This window comes from Chrysochloris asiatica, unplaced genomic scaffold, assembly GCF_000296735.1.
Source record: "Chrysochloris asiatica unplaced genomic scaffold, ChrAsi1.0 scaffold00018, whole genome shotgun sequence".
Lineage (NCBI taxonomy): Eukaryota > Metazoa > Chordata > Mammalia > Afrosoricida > Chrysochloridae > Chrysochloris > Chrysochloris asiatica.
Window position 1 is genome coordinate 13,025,094 of NW_006408536.1, and position 21,433 is coordinate 13,046,526.

General features: G+C 35.4%; 1 protein-coding gene across 3 annotated transcripts in view; it reads right to left on the bottom strand.

The window, feature by feature from the left end:
- The window catches only part of CNKSR2 (connector enhancer of kinase suppressor of Ras 2), a 427,386-nt gene that overhangs the window by 314,470 nt on the left and 91,483 nt on the right, over nt 1-21,433 (bottom strand). For all 3 annotated transcript variants that reach the window (XM_006835578.1, XM_006835579.1, XM_006835580.1), the window contains exons 2-3: nt 21,041-21,204; nt 9,683-9,885 (exon numbers count right to left, since the gene is read on the bottom strand). In XM_006835578.1, the coding sequence (XP_006835641.1) occupies nt 9,683-9,885; nt 21,041-21,204 (367 nt within the window). The remainder of the gene's footprint in view (nt 1-9,682; nt 9,886-21,040; nt 21,205-21,433) is intronic.

Here is a 21,433-nt window from a genome sequence, read left to right on the forward strand (position 1 = left end):
ATCTGAAACCTTTCCACCATGGGTGACCCTGCTGGTTATTTAAAACACCGGTGGCATAGCCCTCAGAATCACAGCAACTCAAACCACCACAGCAAGACAGACAGACTAGTGGTGGCCGTTTGGTTTTACCTCTGAATAGTCAGAGCTTAATCTGATTTGCTTGCCTTTGTAAGTAACATTTCTCTTTTCCCTGGATGCTTTTAGGAATCTCTCCTTGTCTTTGATTTTGGAGAGCCTGAGTATGATATGTCTTGGTGATTTTCTGTTGGGGTCTGTCCGTCCTGCGGTATGTTCGGCTTCTTGAATCTTTATCTTCTCATCTTTCAAGATGTTAGGGAAATTTTTTTTCCAAAAGCTCTTCAACTATCTGCTCTGTGGACTTCTCTGATTCTTACTGTTGTGGAATGCCAATGATTCTTAAGCTATTCCTCTTCATGTTATCCAGAATGAATCTTAGACTTTCTTCAGATATTTTACCCCTTTTTTTCTGCTTTATCTTCTATCATAGCAATTTTGAGACATTTGTCTTCTAGCTCATTGGTTCTGGCTTCCTTTTATTCTGATCCCTTCTCCTTTCAGTGTATTGTCCTTTTCTGATATTTTATTATTAATCATCTGTACTCCTTTTTGCAGGTTTTGAATTGTTTCCAATGCTGTATCTATCTTGATTGCTCTTGTAGTACTCTCCTGACTTCTTCCTTGTTTTCTTCCGCCCTTTTTCAGAGCCTTTGAATTTGTTTCCATATCATACTTCTTAATTCTTTCTCAGGCAAATCCAAAACCTCCTCTTTCTCTTCTGGAAAGCCTTTGTCTATCTCCAGCTCATTTTCTCAGTTACTCTTTTCTGGTTCTGGACATGTTTTGATATCTTTTGTTCTTTTTTGTTTGTCATTTCCAGTAGTTGTGTGGGTTTTTAATGATAAATGAATGTTTGTTGCCGTGTTATTACGCTTACTGGGTGTCTCCTGTTGGATATGATCAGGAGATAGGCTTCCCTTTTCACATGTAATGCTTAGCAGCTGTTATTGGCTCTTGTCTCAATGGCGGAATATTATGGGGTATGCTTGTAGGTTGGCTATATGGCTGCGATTGCAAACTCTTCTTGGATAATGTAGGGAGAATAAGCTCCCACCTCCAGGAAAAGTGTGTGTTCAAAAGGACCAAAGCAGAAGCAATATAAAAGCAGAGACAAAACCCACTACTTTGAAACAAAAATAAAACTGTGGCCAACTGGCCAGTCGCCTTGCTTTACAGGCAGTGTGTGTGCACCGTAGAAGCCTCCAGTAGTGGGTGGGGTTGTCCACCTTAAAGGTGCACAGATATTGAGAAGTTAATGGGAGAAAGATTGTCTACTATTTTTGTCTCCGAAGGTCAGTTAGGTATCTGTGTGTGCACAGTGTAATTCTTGAAATAGTTGCCTCTTTTTATGTTGGGGTTTTACAGATTATTCACAGGGTTGCTATGAGTCTGAACCGACTATTGGCACTTAACAACAACAGGTTCAGTTTACTTTGTTGTTGTTGTTTTAAAATGCTGTCAAGTTGATTCTGACCCATAGCGACCCTGTATATGGTTTCCAAGGAACAACTGGTGAGCTTGAAGCACCAAACTTGCAGTTCAAACGACTTTGCAGTCTGACACATTAGCCCACAGGGCCACACCAGGACTTACTATGAACACTTTTATATCTGGATTGAGTTCTGGGCAATACTGTCATGCATGTTAGTCTCAGCTTGTTGTCTGCTGTTGTTTATTCTCTGTGCAAATAACTCGCTTTAGTATTTTTTGTAAGGTTGGCCTGGTTTTTTGCAAATTAAAAAAAATTTTGTTTATCTAGAAATGTCCTAATTTCGCCATCAGTTTTGATGAACAATTCTTGGTTGGCAATTTTTTTTCTTGCAGTGTTTTATATATGTCATCCCATTGTCTTCTTGCCTGCATGGTTTCTGCTGAGAAATCAGAGCTTAGTCTTTCTTATTAGTTCTCCTTTGTAGGTAACTTTTCATTTTTCCCTAGCTACTCTCAGGATTTTTTTCCTTGTTTTGGTTGTGAAAAGTTTATGTCTTGGTACTTTTCTTTTGTAATCTATTCTGTTTGGAGTTCATTTAATTTCTTGAGTGTCTATCTTCTCATCTTTTATGATATTAGAGAAATATTCTTTCAGCAATTCTTAGACAATTTTCTCTGTAGTTTTATTTACATCTTCCTGCTCTGAAATTTCAATCACATGTAAGTTATTACTCTTGATTGTTCCTCTTGATGACGCTGTATAAGGTTTTCAAGAAACAGCTGGTGAGTTTGATCCACCAACCCTGTCATTCAAACTGACCTTGTGGTCCAATGCATTAGCCTGCAGCAATATACCAGGACTCCCACATTAATCTTAGGCTTTCTTCAGAGATTTTTTATTCTTTTTTCTAAGACGAGAGATTTGTCTTCAGTTCTGAATCCTGATAAAATGGGACAAAAATGTGGAACAGAGATTCAAATCTTCAGGAGTCCATATATGTCAATAAACAAGGATAAAAGAATGTTGATAGGGTTCATCTTTGTAGTGTTTCAAAATATGACTTAATGCTCATGTATGAGATAAATAAATGGATTTCTGTAATATGAATAAATATGATCAGTTCAAAAATGAAATAAAATTTAAAATAAAAGAAACTTTATTCTTAAGTATAAAGAAACTCTGGGCCTTCCTTCCTGTTTGTCTGCTTGCCTGCCTACCTGGCTTCCACATTTTGTGATATGAAACTGAGCCTCCGGACCGCCAGCACCACCTGAGGAGCCTGGCACGTACAGTCGCAATGGAAGAGGACCAAGGAGCTGGAGAGGAAAGCCATAGAAGAACTGTTTAAGGAGGCAAAACATGGAAAAATGAGAGCAGAAACCATGGAAACAATGGGTTGGATGAAGTGTCCTCTAGCCAGTACAAATAAAAGATTTCTAATGAACATGATTATGAACATGTTGCCCTGCCACAAAGAGCCAGACCAGGAGCAGAAGGAGGGTCATGAGGAGCCTGTGCACAGCCAGCCACAGAAGGAAGACAGCCTGAGGAAGCACAGGAGTCATCCCCACAGACATGGAACACAGGCTCAGAGCACAGCCAGCCACTTGCCACCGAGGAAGTGCAGGAGCCAGGAGATGTCCCCGAGGCCAGGCGGCTGACCGAGCAGCAGATGCCAGGACACTAGGGACTGGGGGCTTGTGTGGCTTGCTTTAAGCAAAGGAGGTCTTTAGCTGGAAGAGAAAATGTCCACTAATGATTTGTACAGCCAACCCTTGGTTTTTGTCTGTAGGGAAGGTGAGAGTGAACAGCAAAAATAAAAAAAAAATGATTTTCTGGTCTTCAAGGAAGATGGCCCTAAAGATGTCTTGGCAAGTTAAAGCCACCTATCCAGTGCCATAAACATACATATATATGTGTGTGTTGATTTTCTTTAGTCTTGTTGGGAAGGTCACTTCAAAATAAGCAAATTTAGAATTGAAAGGTTTTCAGATACTGTTAAAAAAAAAAGGTTTGGTTTTCTTGTTTTGTTTGTTGGTTTCTTTGGGGTGTGCTACAATTGTGGTCATTTAACACAATTTCTTGAAAAATAATAATACTTGTCAATCCTAAAAAAAAAAAGAAAGAAACTCTCAATTAGAACTCAGTCTACTTACACAGTGACACTAAGAAAAGGAAATTAAATTCGTGGCAGAAAGGCTTTATGACGTCAGAAAGAAAAATTAAATCAAATCCTTGGCTCATCAATACATGAATTATCCTATTTAAATCTTAAATATTAGGCAACTGTCTTTCTTAAGCGAGCCTATGAATAATATAATGCTTGTTCTTTTTAAGGCAAAGGTTTGTTGTTGTTGTTGTTAAGTGCCGTCGAGTCGGTTCCAACCCATAGCGACCCTGAACAGGGTTTCTGAGGGTGTAAATCTTTACGGGAGTAGAAAGGCTCATCTTTCTCCCGCGGAGCGGCTGGTAGTTTCGAACTGTTGACCTTAAGGTTCGCAGCCCAATTCGTAACCACTACGCTACCAGAGCTCCTTAAGGCAAAGGTTTATGATCTATAAAATTATTCTTTGTGCATTCTTCTAAAAAAAAAAGGCATTACATTCATGGAAAGGTTATTAATGGTTCAGAAATCCTTAACCATTAAAAGTATTAATGAGGAAAACCTGTAACCCCTTATAATCTCAGGCTTCCACTGCTAAAGAATTAGGAGCAGTCCAAGAACAATGGCAGCCTTAACAACACTCCTCTTTTCTGAAATCAGAAGTATCAAGTAAGAGCAAGGAGCATATGAGAGGAATTAAGACCAAACAATAATGAGCCAGCATATATGGTTGTATTTAAAGTAATTTTCTTAGTCTTATAGGTTTTTGGTTTTTTTCCTAGTATAGAATTTTTACCCTACAGTTTCCTATAATGGAAGAAGACTTTAGTTCAATTCTTTTCTTACATGAGACAAAAAATTTAAAACTAATTTTGAACATTTTTTTTTATTAATGTTACTGCATCATATGATCATATAATACATCTGTAAACCTTTAAGTATAGATTGATTTGGCAAAGCCATAGAAAATGGCAAGAAAGATGAGGTGTGAAAAACAGCAGGATGTAAGTTAAAAATAGACATACTGAAAGTAAACAATAAAGCTACCAACTGTGATTCATCTTTGAGGCTTTTCCCTCTGGCAAAGTTTGCAGTTTCATTCAAGTCAATATTTAAAATGGGAGGAAAAGAGAAATTTTGTTTGTCTTAGATTTTATCTTATTTAAGAAATTTAAAGAGTTCATCTTTGAAACTAAATCTCATTTAAGTGAAAGATCCATTCAAATAGACATTTTTGTGAATTTCCAACATTTAAAAAAATTGCAAACATTTTCCCCTAGCATACCAACTCGTATATTAAAATGGATTTCAATGACAGCAAAAGGTATCTTATTGATCCCAACAGAATAGAAGGGTCTTGAAAAATATTTCATAAACAATTAGATCATAGGTTTTAATGCTAAAAATGAAAAAATAAAGTTTTTTTTATATAAATAAAATTTCACATAGTGATTTTGAAGACTAAAGTGCACCTCACCAAGCAAAGGTATCTTCAATTGCCTCATATGCATGCAAAAAGTAGACAATGAATAAAGAAGACCAAAGAAGAATTGATGCCTTTGAATTATGGTATAGGTGAAGAATATTAAATATGGACTGCCAGAAATACAAACAAATCTGTATTGAAAGTACAGCAAGAATATTCCTTAGAAATGGAGGATGGAGAAACTTAATCTCACATACTTTGGGCATGTTATTAGGAAGAACCAGTCCCTAGAGAAGGACATAATACTTGGTAAAGTGGAATGTCAGGGACAAAGAGCAAAAACCTTCAATGAGGTGAACTGACACAGTGGCTGCAACAATGAACTGAAACAGCAACAATTTTGAAGTACCTGGCAGTGTTTTGCTCTGTTGGTCACTATGAGTCAGAATCAACTCAGAGGCACTTAATAACCAAGGCTAAAAACAGAAAAACGTTATTCTTGTTACTTAGCTTTTGAAGAGAAATGTATAAATCTTCATATGTTGCATTTCTAAGAATCACTTTCTAAAATCCCCAAAATTAGCTTTCAAAGGAGACAGCAATACAAAGAAATAACAATGCATTGGTGTCAGACAAAAAAAGAAAAAAAAAGATTCAATTTATATTTTCTATACTAGAAGACTTTAGACAAGCTGCTTAACTTCTCATATAAAATGAGGATAATGAGACCTGGTTTTCGAGAGTTCACTGAGTTGGTAAAGGTTAAGCATCTAGTTCAATACCTAGAACTAAATTATTTCACCTACTATCTTTTTTGTTCGCCCCCCTTCAAGTGTCATAAAATAAAATGAAAATTGTAATAAACCCAAATCATATTACTGTGCATGTCAAAATCACTTATAATACTTTAAAAAAAATTAAAGCAGTTGCTTAGCATCAAAACAGCCAGATTTAATAATTTTCAAATTTGCCAAGTAAAGATATATATTGTAATGTACTCCAAATAAATAAAAGTTTAAAGGCCAAATGCTTGGCAATATTTCATTGCAATGGCAATTTTCAACTCCCCAAATTAAAACAATCTATACTGACAAACAGTAAGAATTTTGGTCAACATCATTTTCATGGAATTTTTAAAATTAAGCACTTAAGTTCTAAGTGCTTTAAAAGCAAACAAAAATTTAAAAACACCAGACAACTTAGATAAAGAAAGCATAAAGACAGATTCATTTTAGGAATAGATAAGGGTCATGGTTGAATAAGGTGATGAGCATAATTAAGTAAGTGTGTGCCGTCGAGGTGGTTCTGATTCATGGGACCCCATGGGTTTGAAGTGCCAACTTTGTGGTCAGTAGTCCAGTGTTTATTGTAGAAAGTTATGAATGTTATAGAAAACAAATGGAGCAGGATAAGAGGAATTTATTCTAAAACTCCCCATAGATAACCAATGTAATATACCCACCTATATTTTAACTTCCCAAATCTCTATAAATTTCTTTTCTTAGCAACAAGTCCCTATGAAACGGTTTCAATGAATAATCTATAGCCATCACAGATTTAGCATGCCTTATATTGAGCTCAACACTAGTCTTTCATTATAACCCATTCCTCCTGTTTTGGTTGTACTTCCTCCAAAACAGATTTGTTCTTTCTTCTGGAAGTTCATGGTGTATTTAATATTCTTCAACAGCACCATAATTCAAAGGCATCAATTCTTCTTTGGTCTTCTTTGTTCAGTGTCCAGATTTCCATTGTTCATATGAAGTGATTGAAATACCATGGTTTGGGTCAAGTGTACCTTAGTCCTCAAAATGATATCTTTCATAGCAGCTTTGCCCAAAGCAATATGCCATTTTATTTCATGATTGCTGCTTCAATGTACATTGATTATAGATCTAAATAAAATGAAATCCTTAGCAAATTGAATGTTTTCTCCATTTATCATGATTTTTCTTATTGGTCCAGTTGTGAGAATTTTTATTTTCTTTATGTTGAGGTGTAATTCAAGTTGTCCTCACTTTCAGCAAGCATGGTTGTATCATTTACATGTTGTAGGTTGTTACTGAATCTTTTAATACTGATGAAGTGCTCTTCTTCATATAGTCCAGTTTCTTGTATTATTTGCTCAGTGTACAAATTGAATAAGTATGGTGGAAGAATACAACCCTGACACATTCCGTTGCTAATTTTAAACCATCCAGTATCTCCTTATTTTGGTCTACAGACAGATTCTTCTGTCACCAAGTCCATAGTTTCCAAATACTGATCCTTCTTTATTTCCAACTTTTGCTTTCCAATCACCAGTCATTACCAATGCATCTTTTCAATTTCAAGTGGCAGAAGTTGGTAAATAAAACTTAAGTTTCTTCAACTTTGGCATTAGTGGTTAGTGAATGGAATGACAGTTGTATTTACCGATCTTCCTTGTAGGCATGTGGATATTATCCTATTACTGATAGCACTGTACTTCAGGATACATCTTGAAATATTCTTTTTAACAAGGAATGTTATGCTATTTCTCTTCAATGTGTTATTCCTGGCATAGTAGATGATATGATTGTTCAATTCAAAACGGTCAATGCCAGCACATTTTATCTCACTAATACCTTTATGATTTCCGTGTCATTTCTGACAACTTCTGCATTCTATGTTCCGATTGTTTATGGAGGTTTTCAAATGTTTCTTCTCATTTTGTGCCATGCCACATCAGCAAATGAAGGTCCCCAAAGCTTTACTCCATTCACACCATTAAGGTCATCTGTCAGCTTGCCACACTGCGATGGCTTGGGTATTGCCATGATGCTGGAAACCATGTCACCATTATTTCAAATACCAGCAGGATCAGACAGATTTCAGTGGAGTTTTAGACTAAGACATTCTAGCAAGAAGAACCTAGTGATCTACTTCTAAAAAAATGACAAGTGGAAACCTATGAATAACAAGGGAACATTCTCTGATATAATGTCAGAAGATAAGTTCCTCAGCTTGAAGGCACTCAAAATGACTGGGGAAGAAAATTGCCTCCTCATAGCATTACAGGTAAATATTAATATATCTAAATCTCAACAACATAAAAGGAAACAATTAAACTTTTACTTTAAGAATTTAAAAACAATTATTCTCTTATGAATTAAAGCCTCATATTTTTAAAAAAGCCAAAATATTACATACACCCTACTGACATTTCTTTAAGAAAAAACAAATTTCTTCTGTTCAAAGCATAGATAATCAGAGTTTCTTATTAGAGACAAAGAGTATTTTTAAGTGAGTATTAATCATTATAAAGATCTCTGGTAACATAGTGGTTACAGATTGGGCTGCTAAACTCAAGAGCAACAGTTCAAAATTACCAGCCATGCTGTGGGAGAAATATGAGGCTTCCTGCTCCCATAAAGATTTATAGCCTCAGAAACTCTATGCAGGGTTGAGAAGTGACTCCACAGCATATAACTACCACGACCATTAATCATTATGGACTCCTGGTGTGGCACTGTAGGATCAGCATCCCATAACAACAAAAACAATGAATGAGTATAGCATAGTACATGCTAATTATTTTTAAAATTCAAAACTGAAAGTAGAGAGCTTATTTAGGTTTTCAAAAATAGTTTTACATATATATGTAAAACTATGTTTCATATGTAAAACTATTTTAAATATAGTTTAAATATATATATATATATTGTTGTTGTTAAATGCCGTAGAGTCGGTTCTGACTCACAGCAGCCTTGTATTGGGTTTCTGAGGAGCAGCTGGTGGGTGTGAACTGCTAACCTTGTGGTTTGCAGTCGAGTGCTAATCCTACAGCACCACACCAGGAGTACATATACATATTCCATTATCTTTTAATTCCATTTTCCCAGAAACTTTTAGAAGCCCCCTCATACAAATTCAACCTAAAGGTTTTCATTCAATATTATGAATTTTTTCTTATTTTATGTGTCCCAAGAGGAGCTCTGGTAGTGGAGTGGTTAAATACTTGGCTGTTACTGAAGAGTTGGTGGTTCAAACAGTGTGTTTCCATAAGGATTTACAGTCTTGGAAACCCTATGGGGCAGTTCTACTAGGTCCTATATGGTTGCTATGAGTGGGAATTGACTCCACAGAAATGGATATGTTTGTCATTTTTTAAAATATGTCCCAAGATAAATGAAAATAAACAAACCAGAAAAAGTTCCAGAGGTACACTCATAATACCCAAATTGACTGTATAATGTAAATAAGAAAGAATGAATAAAGCAAGGGCAAATGAAACCTGCAATGAGTGCTATGAACAAGTCAGTGTCTAATCATACATTTGAAACAGTAAATATAATACTAATAAAGATGATCGTTTAATAACAATAAAAAAAAATAAAGGAGACAATGCTATACTCTGTTACAATAGCCAAATAATAACTTATAAAACAGCAAATATACTGTACAATTATCAGAGAATAATTACTGATTGATGACTTGGTTGAATACAAAATTTTACATAAAATGAATAGCTATTTGCTAAGACCCCATATTATGGTGAATCATAGCTAGCTATTTATTACTCCTGCATCTGTGCACATCCTTTTACAAGAAAACATGAAATATACTTTATTCAAATGGTGCCTGAGGAAAAGCTATCTTTGAAACATGTAAAAAATTTTACCTGTCCAACCAGGCAAGCAGACTCTTAGCTGCTCCAATCAGATCTACAACCGAGGTCAGAAAGTCATTTGGCAATTTTCTGCTGGTTCTTCCATCATAATGGCCACTCCTTCTCCTTCCCGTTATAAAATTCTGTAGATTTTTGGCAGATGCATTCAACTTGTGAGAAAGAGTTTTTAGATTTTCTGTTTCTAAGCCATAATTCTGCATCACAAAAAGAAAGAAAATATATATACTTAAAGTCAATATTTTACTCATTCTTTAAAATATTTAGTAAGTACTTTACTATGCATAGGCAATGGGACTAGTTACAAATGATAAGAGGATTACTGGCCTAGAGAAACCAATAGTCCATTTGGAGAGATGTCAGATAAACAAATAATTACAATAAAATATGTTAAGTACTATAATACAATACAGGAGTCTTGGTGTGGTTCTGTGGGGTAATGTTCTGGACTACAAAGTCGGTTTGAACTACAAGGTCAATGGTTCAAGCTCACCAGCCACTCCTTGAAAACCCTATACAAGGTCGTGTTGGGGTGGAACCGACTCTATGGCATTTAACAACAATAATACTACAATACAAACATGGAAAGATGAGGGCATTATATTTTAAACGTATGCTACCCAGGACCAAAAGAATACTAGGATTCATTAATTTTTTTTCTTTTAAAATCAATACCTAAGTATTTTAGAGTCCTGGTGTGGCATTGTAGGCTCAGTACTAGACTACAAACCAGAAGGTTGGTGGTTCAAATCCACCAGCCGCTTCTTTGAAATCCTATACAGGGTTGCTAAGTGTCAAAACTGACTTGACGTCACTAAACACCAACAAGTTCATTTACTTTTGAAATAAATTATCAGTAGCTGTTTTAGCATACATATATATTTCTATTAGCATATGCATGGTCATGAATGTAGACACTAGGAAATATTCTACGTCACTGAAGTAAGCAAAATAATCACAACCCTACAATAAAATGAGAAAGCAAGAAATAAATCTCTTTTTCTTGGTCTCACTTTTCAACTTCTATATTCAAGTTATATTAATTATTTCACTCTGGATATTTTGTCTATAAATTATTGCAGAAAAGGGTTACATGAATAAATAGAAATGTAATAAGTCTTTTGCCATTTTCAAATAGAAAAAATGTATAGGATCCTCTCAAACAATATTAAGGAAAGATTTAGTAAGCCATAATATAAAAAAAAGCGCTGCGGGTTAATGTGCTGGACTGCAAGGTTGGTTTGACCTACAAGGTCGGCAGTTCAAGCTCACCAGCCATTCCTCGGAAACCCTATACAGGATCACTATGAGTAGGAACCAACTCATCAGCACTTAACAACAATGGTTGTGAGTTATAAAACACCCCCTAAGAAAGGCTAGGAGTCCTGGTGTGGCGCTGTGGGTTAATGCGTCAGACTGCAAAGCCGTTTGAACTGCAAGGTCAGCGGTTCAAGCTCACCAGCTGCTCCTAAGAAACTCTTTACAGGATCTCTATGGGTTGGAACCAACTCAATGGCACTTCACAAAAACAATAACAAGAAAGGCTAGTTAACCTGATCAGATGATGATCTTGATTGCATCACCTAGCAGCATGTGTTTTGCCATCATGTATAAACTTAAAGGTACTGCCACCTTAATGAAAATCATAAAACTGAAAGAATATTAGAATTTGATTGAACTTTAAGAAGCAAAGTTTAATATACCCTCCTTTTATGGTTAAGGAAACTGAGGCACAGGAAAACTCTGATTTGCTTAAAGAGCTCAGAGCTTAGATTAGATAAAGCTCAGAATAAGGCTGCAACTCATCAGGCTATATTTGCAGGGATGTTTCACACCATTCTTCAGCAACTATTTCTATTCCTGTTTATAGCAAGGTGGTTAACAACAAACGAAGTAAAGTGGAAGATAAATACTGGGGAAGTGTAAAAAGAGAAGCAAATAGTTCAACGTACTAAGCTGTAATAAGTCAACAACCACTGGGCACCTACCGTATATGAAATTTTTGTCTATAATCATTTTTCAAAAGAAAAGATTTAGTGAGGAAAAAACAGGGGGTAAGAGGAAGGTTTGGGTACATAAGTATTAAATGTCAAATTATGTGATATACCAACATGCTTCAAAAAGTTCATAGTAAAATGGATTTTTCTCACAAACTTTTTGAAGCCCCCTCATACGCCGCCACTAAAGATAAAAGTCTGATTGCTTTTCACTAAAGATTTCTATTTTTATTAAAAGAATACTCTTTTTTTTTTTTTTTTTAGTCAGCTCTTGGTAGTGTAGTGGTTATGAGTTGGACTGCTAACCTCCTGGGCAGCAGTTTGAACTACCGTTTTCTCAGCAGAAAGATGAGGCGTTCTGCTCCGGTAAAGATTTACAACCTTGGAAACCCTATACAGGGTCACTATGAGTTGGAACCAACTCCAAGGCACATTACCACAATCATAAAAATACTATATTAAATGTGGAATTCAATGCTTAAGGAGAATTGCAGCAATTCTCTCTAGATAAAAGGATTGGCTAGTACAAATAAAGTAACATTCTATTAAAATTCTGATTATATTTGATCATGGATTATCTATGAAACATTTGGGATACTTTATCCAGCTTGTTATTATATTATGATGAAAATCTTTTTATAAGTTTATTAAATATCTATAATGACTAAGTAAGAACAATTCATGCTTATATCAGCTAAATATAAATGATACTTCTGAAGAGCTTTAATTTTTTTCAGAACAGTTTTCCTGAAGTACAACCATGTTTTCATTTTTGTTATTAATGATTTTAATCAAGAAACACTGGCTTAAAACCATTTACAATGGTTTCTTATTATTAAGTAGATGCCATCAAATCTATTCAGAATTATAATGATTCTGAATCGATTCGATGACACCTAACAACAAGAAAAAAACATTATAAATCTTTATGTGAGGGTCATATAGCCAATCTTTATGTGGAAGTCCTGGTGTGGCACTGTAGGATAAGTACTAGGCAGCAAATTACAAGGGCAGTGGTTCCAACCCACCAATTGCACCTCAGAAACCCTATACAGAGTTGCTATAAGTCCGAACCAACTAGACTGCACTCAATAACAACAGTGATCTTTATGGGAACAGATCATCAGGACTTGGCTTCTCTGAATGGTTTCTTAAAGAAGCACAAATTATAAGAGTTTGTTGTTGTTGTTGTTAAGTGCCATTGAGCTGGTTCCGACTCATAGCACTGTAGCACTGTATACGGTTTCCAAGGAGTGGCTGGTGAGTTTGAACTGCCGACTTTGCAATTCAAACCAATCTTGTGGTCCAATGCATCATCCTGCAGCGCCACACTAGTAATCGTTTTATTAGAGGAACCTAATAAACCAATCTGTTAACTGGTCTTTCACTCTGAGCCATTAGCCTCCCAAAATATTAATTTAAATTGTTGTTATTGTTCACTGCTATTACGTTGGTTCTGGAAGCTTAAATTGTGTGCAGGAGCAGAAAACCTCCTTTTTCTTCCATAGAACAGATGGTGGGCTCATATCACCAATCTTGTGGTTTGCAGTCCAGTGTTTATCCACTGTGCTTCCTGTAATTTAAATTAGTTCTTTCTCAATATATAATATAAGTATCAGGACATGATATCAGGAAGGACCAGTCCTTAGAGAAGGACATCATGTTTGGTAAAGTGGAAGGTCAGCAAAAAAATAGGAAGACTCCCAACGAGATGGACTTACGTTGTGGCAGCAGCAACGGGTTGAAGTGTAACAACAATTGTGAGAATGGTGCAGGACTGGGCAGTGTCTCATTCTGGTGTGTATAAGGTTGCTATGAGTCAGAGCTAACTCAGCATCATCTAACAAAAAGATATGTAACATTAACCCACTGTCATTGAGTTGATTCCAATTCATAGTGACCCTATGTATGCTTTTCCAGGCTGTAAATCCTTTATGGGAGCAGAAAGCCTCTTTCACCTGTTAAGTGGCTGGTAGATTCAAACTGCAGTTAGCAGCTCAACGTGTAGCCCACTATGCCATCAGGGATCCATTGTTGCTGTTGTTCAGTGCTGTTAAGTCGGTTCTGACTCATAGCAACCCTGTATAGGGTTTCCAAGGAGTGACTGGTGAGACATCCCAAATATTTTATTAGAAAAGGCAAAAAAATTGTAATAACTCAAATATTTTTATAAATAAAAATCTGAAGTCAAAGAAAAAAGAATTACTCTCTCTAATAACACACTACCAGTTGCTAGAATCAACTCCTACTCATGGCGACCCCAAGTGTGTCAGAGAATTTTTAGTGGTGAATTTTTTAGAAGTGCATCACCAGGCCTTTCTTCCAATTGCATCTGGGTGGACTGAAACTCCAAACCTTCATGTAGCAGCTGAGTGCATTAACCATTTGCACCAACCATATACTACATAGGATGTTAAATGTATACATACTGATATCTATCTAATTTATATCACCATTTATATTGACAAAACAATTTCTCTTTAGTTTTGAGTTTTCTAACTTGAGAAATTCTCATCATTTAAATTTGTTTTGGACACTTTGGAAATTATGCTCTCTTTTGAAATAAAGTAACTTCTCATAGATTTAATAATTCTTTCAACTTAAAAATACATTAAATAACATGATAAAATGAAGCCCAAACAAGTTTTCAAAGTATATATATATATATTGTCTAGAGGATGCTGTCAGTTCTTTGTTCTCCTCTGTTCCTTGAAAGGTCTCCAATCCTTAATTATTTTTGGAGAAAATATATTACCATATTAATTTATGAATATAAGGAAAATGAGTTTCTACACATTCTGATTCTGAAACAGACAGGACTTCATAACTCATCTGTGTTACTACCTTATTATGTGATATTGCCTCTCATGTCATTACTCTAGGCATATTAGTTTCTGTACTTACAAAATAAGGAAATTTTAACTCCCTGATTTCTAAAATCTCCTGCAGCCATATGATCCTATGAAAATCTGATCACATTATTACAGGCAAGTAATGGTAATCTCAATACAAAAGAGCATGGATATTAATTTTATATTACATTCTATTTTTGAGCACCTACTGCATGGTGGAACATACTATGTTCTGAAAATTACCAACATCCAATGTCAACAGAGTAAGTTTAAAATAGGTCTACCAAGTATATAGATACATTAGTGATTTTGTTTATATTATGTAAAAATAATGATCTATTATAAAAGTACCACCGTTTGTATTTTTTTCTTTAAGGAGTAAAGATCTGCCTTTGAAATTACCTTGATATTTTCTTGGCTTTAGTTTAATACAATAGAAAATAAAGTATTACTCTGAAAAAAAAATAATAAAATAGGTCTATGAACTTATGACTAAAGTCAAAACCAGGACCTGGAATCCATTTATTTTGGTTTGATGCCTTGTTGAGAATTTGCATTTCCACCTCAGACATACAGAATCAAAATCTACATTTTAACAAGATCCCCAGGTTATTTTTATCGCTTTCTAAGATAATTTGTATGTAGAATGAGGGGATATTGTAAAAGTGTAGATTCTAAATCCAGTGCTAATCTTAACAGCAACACACCAGACAATGAATTAGGGAGCATAAAAGTCTTCTCGGAAAAACATGGGAGGATATTCTATAAAAAGGCCTTTTGACTTATACTAAAGAAATACACTATGTGGAGTGGAGGTGGAAAATGAGGAAGACAGGAATGCAACTGACAAGAAGAGAAAACAGATTTATAGCAAAGGATGTAAAAAAAAAAAAATTCTTTAAAGCTGTCCTGCTTAAGAAATACAACTGATCACATTGATAATCCAGAAGATTTTTTTTTTTTTAACATTAGAGGAATATATCAATAGATTGGAGTCCTAGTGTGGTGCTATGAGTTAATGTGCTGGACTGCAAAGTTGGTTTGAACTGCAAGGTCAGCAGTTCAAGCTCACCAGCCGCTCCTCAGAAACCCCGTACAGGGTTCACTATAGGTTGGAACCAACTTGATGGCACTTAACAACAACAACATACATAGATTAGATACATATCCATATATAACAGTATCTATGGGGTCCTATTTTAATAAAAGGAATGGGCTAATTGACCTCTCAAGTTAATTTTTATCACTGAAATTGTCAATTTTAAGTAATTCAAACTCCATTACTGCCAACAGATACCTTCTTGCTATTTCTTTCATGAAAGAAGATGGTTTGTTGTGACTCACTAAGTCATACTCCCTTATATGCCACTTTAAAAATCTATAAGAAGACAAGGCCCTCATTTGCTTTTGTCCAGGGTTATACAGATCAGGCGTACTATCTCAACTTTAAAAAACAAAACAAAACACAGGTTTCTTCATTATACACTTACTTTTGTGTATGTACTATTGGCATAAGAAGAATTGCCATCAAGAAAATAAATATTTAGGCATGAAATGTGTTTAACTGCTTTCTTAGTCCTATATGCCCATATTTGTTCATACACCTGTCCATTACCATGTCTACCAGGATCCAGTCATGACTCTAGACTAATTCAATACAGTCTAGTCTTAATGAACTAGTGCTAAATTCAAACTAGTTTCTCTTTTAATTTTATACATCTAAAAACATATGGAAGAAAGAAATGGCAGAATATATTTAACATTTTTACAATATCCACACCAGTAGCAAAATTGTCACTAAACACTTAAGTAAAAACATTTGATATTGGCACCACATATGTTTTACAATGCCAATGCTATTTTATTCAGAGCTTTTAATTTGAATGCATCATGTAGTAGGTGTTTAGATTTATAATACTTTGCTTTATAAATATGAGTGAGTTCTAAAAGGTTTTGTTTAATGAATTTTACTTCAGAAAGTAAATTATTTTGTAATGAATGAGCCAAGCAATTATATTGCAAAGAAACAAGTCCTACCAATTGCAGACATTAAAATTTTCATGCAAAATGTGTATTATATGAAAAATACATGAAGAATGAAATGAAAATGGTTATTTTTCTGTCATAAATGATTTACTTACTATATCCACTAAAAACTATATTGTCATAACATATATATTTTATTAGTGCTTTTACTCTTTCAGTTATATACTTTATCTCTATAAACTGAGTTAATATACTTAACAGGCTAATGCACCTCCAAATCATGAACAGCTTATTATTGCTTTCTAGGATAACATGGTACAAACAGCATAGTTAATGGATGCTTGATAAATATGTGTTGCATGAATGAACAGGTGACTAAATGTTTATTCCCCATCAGGACTAACTTCAAGGTAAGTCTGATGAAAATATAGCATAATTTCAAAGAATCAAGAGAAATGTGGTAATTTTTTGGTATTTTCCTTGCCCTAGAAATAAAAACTTCAGAGTCAGAGACTGTGTAGATAAGGAAAAATTTCCAGTTCTCTGAAAAAAGGCAGACAATTTCATTCAGTCAGATAACATTAATTTTTCATTCTCCATTTACTAAAGATTGGATTGAAAGCTGAAGAAATGCCTACAAATTGGACAAAGGTGTCTTCCTTTGAGGAGTCCACAATGTATTGGAGGAACCCAAGAATGAAAGCAAAGAATATGATACACTATACACCGGCCAAATCAAAATTCTCATTTTTATGCAAACATTACACACTCTTTGATAATGCTGTCTTCATACCTATTTCTTTTGCCTAGATAGATTTCACTCAACTTTTTGTCTGCCAAACATGTACTTATCCTCCAAAACCCAATTCAGATCTCATCTATACTTACTCCCTAAGCAGTGCTAATAATTTCATTCTGTATTCCCTATGGAATTTTATTTAAATATCTTTTTATATAGTTGCTCTCTTCCTTTGGACTGTACACATCTTAACCACACAGATTATGTCTTTTCCTTCTTTGAATTCCTAGGGCAGTACTATTTGAGCATGGTAGTAGAGGAATATATAAACGCTGAAAGAAGAGATAAAGTAGACAGAGAGAAAAAAATTGAATGCCAGTCGAGACATTATAGTTTCAAGAGATAAAACAGTTTTCATTCCAAGCAGCATGACTTCTACTTGAGTCAACTGAACATGCTGATGATGCATGTCACCATCTGATTTTATAATGTATTATGAAGTAAAACAGAATTCACTGTTCAGAAATTTGCTTTATATTCACTGGAAAACATCCGCTGCATACACTGGAAGATATACACACTTCTAACTTTTCTGATGTAGAATCATTAGGAAGTGGTAAAATGGTATTTACTATTTGAAATCTTTGGGGAATGTGTCCCAATTTATTGCTGAATTAAAAGCATAAAAAGTGAACTTAATGTTTAGATTTTTTTCTGTGTTTACTTCCAGAAGAGCTCAATCACCAATTGAAGTTTTTTCAAGAAAATTATGCAACATTATTGTGCTTATACCCAGATCTGTATCTGGATTACAGCTCAACATGTGGAGGAATTTACAAGAGCTGCATTGCTCAAACTTACAAATGGTCAATACAAACCTATGATGCCATCCTTTTAAATAAGTTTAGGTCAGGAGAGCCTTGTTTATGGGCCAAACTCCAAAGTTTACAGGCTTAGACTTAAACCATCATTATTCTTTCATCTCTAAAACTGGCAGTGTGGAAGGCTCATAACATAAGTGGTTCATCCACAGAAGAGCCCTACTTATGAAGCATACTCCTTGGACTTTGAGCTTTGACGCACACAACTGTTAATGTTAAAGAAGATGTGGAAAACAAGGCACTGCTAGATCAAATGTCAATCTCTAAGCTCCTTCTACTGTACCTTCCTGGCTCCTCTGACTTAGATTTGGAGACCAGTATGCTAAAAACACTGTGGCGTCTACCTCACCCTGAGTACTGTCTTTTATTTCAAGAGTAATTTCTGAGATCTGACTCAGTTAAGTAGTATAGTGCAAGTATGTGTTCTCATCTGAACTGATTTATATTACTTCAGTGATAGGGAAATAAGAAGATTCCCAATCTATCACATGAAAAATGTGTTAAGTCTCTTTCATTCCCACTTTCAAACAATATGCATTGAGCAATATGCTTAGGATCAGGAAAGGTATGTGCCAGGGTTGAATCCTTCACCATACTTGTTCAATCTGTATGCTTGGCAAATAATCTGAAAAGATGGATTATATAAAGAACAATGTGGCATCAGAATTGCAGGAAGACTCAGTAGCAACCTACAATATACATAAGATATAACCCTGCTTACTGGATGCGGAGCCGACTTAAAATACTTACTGATGAAGATCAAAGACTATAGCATTCAATATGGATTGCACCTCAGTGTAAAGAAAACAGCAGTTCTCATAAATGGACCAGTAAATAACATCACGATAAACAGAGAAAAGAATGAAGTTGTCAAAGGATTTATTTTATTTGGATCTACAATCAACACTCATGGAAGCAGCAGTGAAGAAATTCAAACAGCATTTTGCATTAAGCAAATCTGCTGCCAGAGACCTCTTTAAAGTGTTAAAGAGCAAAGATACCAGTTTGGGTAATAAGGTGCACCTGACCCAAGCCAAGGACTTTTCAATTACCTTATATGCATTTGAGCAGTCCTGGTGTGGCACTGCAGGATTATGCATGTGACAGCAAAGTCAGTTTGAACTACAAGGTCAGCAGTTCAAACTCACCAGCTGTTACTTGGAAACCATTTACAGGGTTACAGGAACTGACTCAAAGTCATTTAACAACAACAATAACATATGCATTTGAAAGTTGGACAATGAATATGGAAGACCTCAGAAGAAATGATGCATTGGAATTATGGTACTGGTGAAGAATATTAAATATTAAAAAGTACCATGGATTGCCAGAAAAACAAATAATATGCTATGCAAGTATAGCCAGAATTCTCCTTATAAATGAGGATGAAAAAACTTCATTTCTCTCCTACTTTGCATGTTGTCAGGAGGGATTAGTCCCTGGAGAAGGACATCATGCTTGGTAAAGTGGAGGGTCAATGAAAAAGAGGAAGCCCCCCAACAAGATGGATTGGCACAGTGGCAGCAACAATAGGTTCAAAATCATGAGGACGTGGCAGGACTGGGTTGTGTTTCACTCTATTATGCAGAGGGTCACTATGAGTTGGAACAGACTCAATGGAAACTAACAAAATTGTGACTGATTACTTGTATGTCACTGTCCCCCGCTAGGGTTTTCAAGAGGGCAGGAACTAGGTCTTATCCCCATTTGACATAACAGGAATAGCACATTACCAAGTGTATTAATGAATTCTTATATTGAATTGGGTTAAATTATCAGCTCATTTATGATTAATCATCATCTTAATTATGAGTCCTGCTGTGGCGCTGTGGGTTAATGTGTTATAGTTACTATTTATTGAATGACTACTATATGTCGGGTATTGAACTAGGCACTATACAAACACTGTCTCATTTGCTTTTCAGAACAACATGAAAACGTCGTTGTTATTAACTCCAGTTTAAATAAAAGAAGTAAGGCTATGGTGAAATTATTTGCCCACAATTACCAGTAATCAACTGAGCCAAGGTTCAAATCCTTATGACTACATGACACAGTTAATTTTCTTTCTTTATGTAACTCCGGTACCCTCACAAATATCTGGAAGAGTTTAAAATCAATCAGGCTAATGTCAGCTTGCCTAAAGTGAAAGAAAAATGTATTTTATAATCAAAGTATTTAATCTACTATCAGATACTTGAAAGAGAATTATTTTGTCATTCATTTCTCTTCTGTAACTAAGTAGTGCTCATTTAAAACACAAAAGTGACCACACAATGTACAATACTTAATGTTTATTGGATGTATATATAAGAATAGTCAAATAATTTTATTATTTTGGGGATGTTTTTTCTACTATAGGATCCCTTAGTATTTGGGATATTAAGTCAAGACTTCAGGAAGGGAATGGAATTTATAACTGATTGTATACAACTGCATATTCCAAATGCTCCCCAAACTTCCTTGGTGATCTCTAACTTAAAATTTTCAAGTAGCCAAATGTAATGTCACTAGCTGAATGATAATTTTCTTGAATTTGTACTTTTGTTGTTGTTTGTTGTTAAAAGCCATTCAGTCAGGGTTTCCAAGGAGCGGGTGGTGAGCTTGAACCTCCTACCTCGCAGTTCAAACTAACCTTGCAGTCCAGCACATTAACCCACAGTGCCACACCAGAACTCCTAAATTTGTAATTTAGCACCATAAAATATATCAGATTTAAGGAAGGAGGAAAATGCTCCAACCAGTTGATTGAGAATTAGGGGATTTTTTTTCCTACCTGCATTTAAATTACAAAGAGAGAAAGAAAGGAAAAGGAGGAAAGAAACAAAGGAAAAAATTAAAAAATCAAGAAAACAACACAAAAAAGGGTTTCCCTTCCACCAGTTTTATCTTCTTACCAGTGCACACAGAAGGTCAACTGCTTCCAAGATCAGCTCCTGATGGCCAATGCGACTGACACCCAGATCTTCCAGCTCCTGGTGTGTAATGCGCAGCAGCTGGTCCCCACTAATCTTCTCCCTCTCAAAGTTCTTAATATACTGCTGCAAACAGTCATCAAGACCTACAAAATAAAAATATTGAAGACCAGAATGAACCAAACAAATAGAAAAGGGTAAAAAAAGCAAGCCTTCTGTGGACCCAGCTGGGGACCCGGTTGGCAAACAGTGTGAAGAGACCTGGGGACTCTTGGGCCCAGAGTCAGTGGTGTGGCCACGGAGCACTAACGGGAAGAGAGGACATATGCACAGGAGCGCCCACACTTGCAGATGATACCCACGTGACCTGGACCG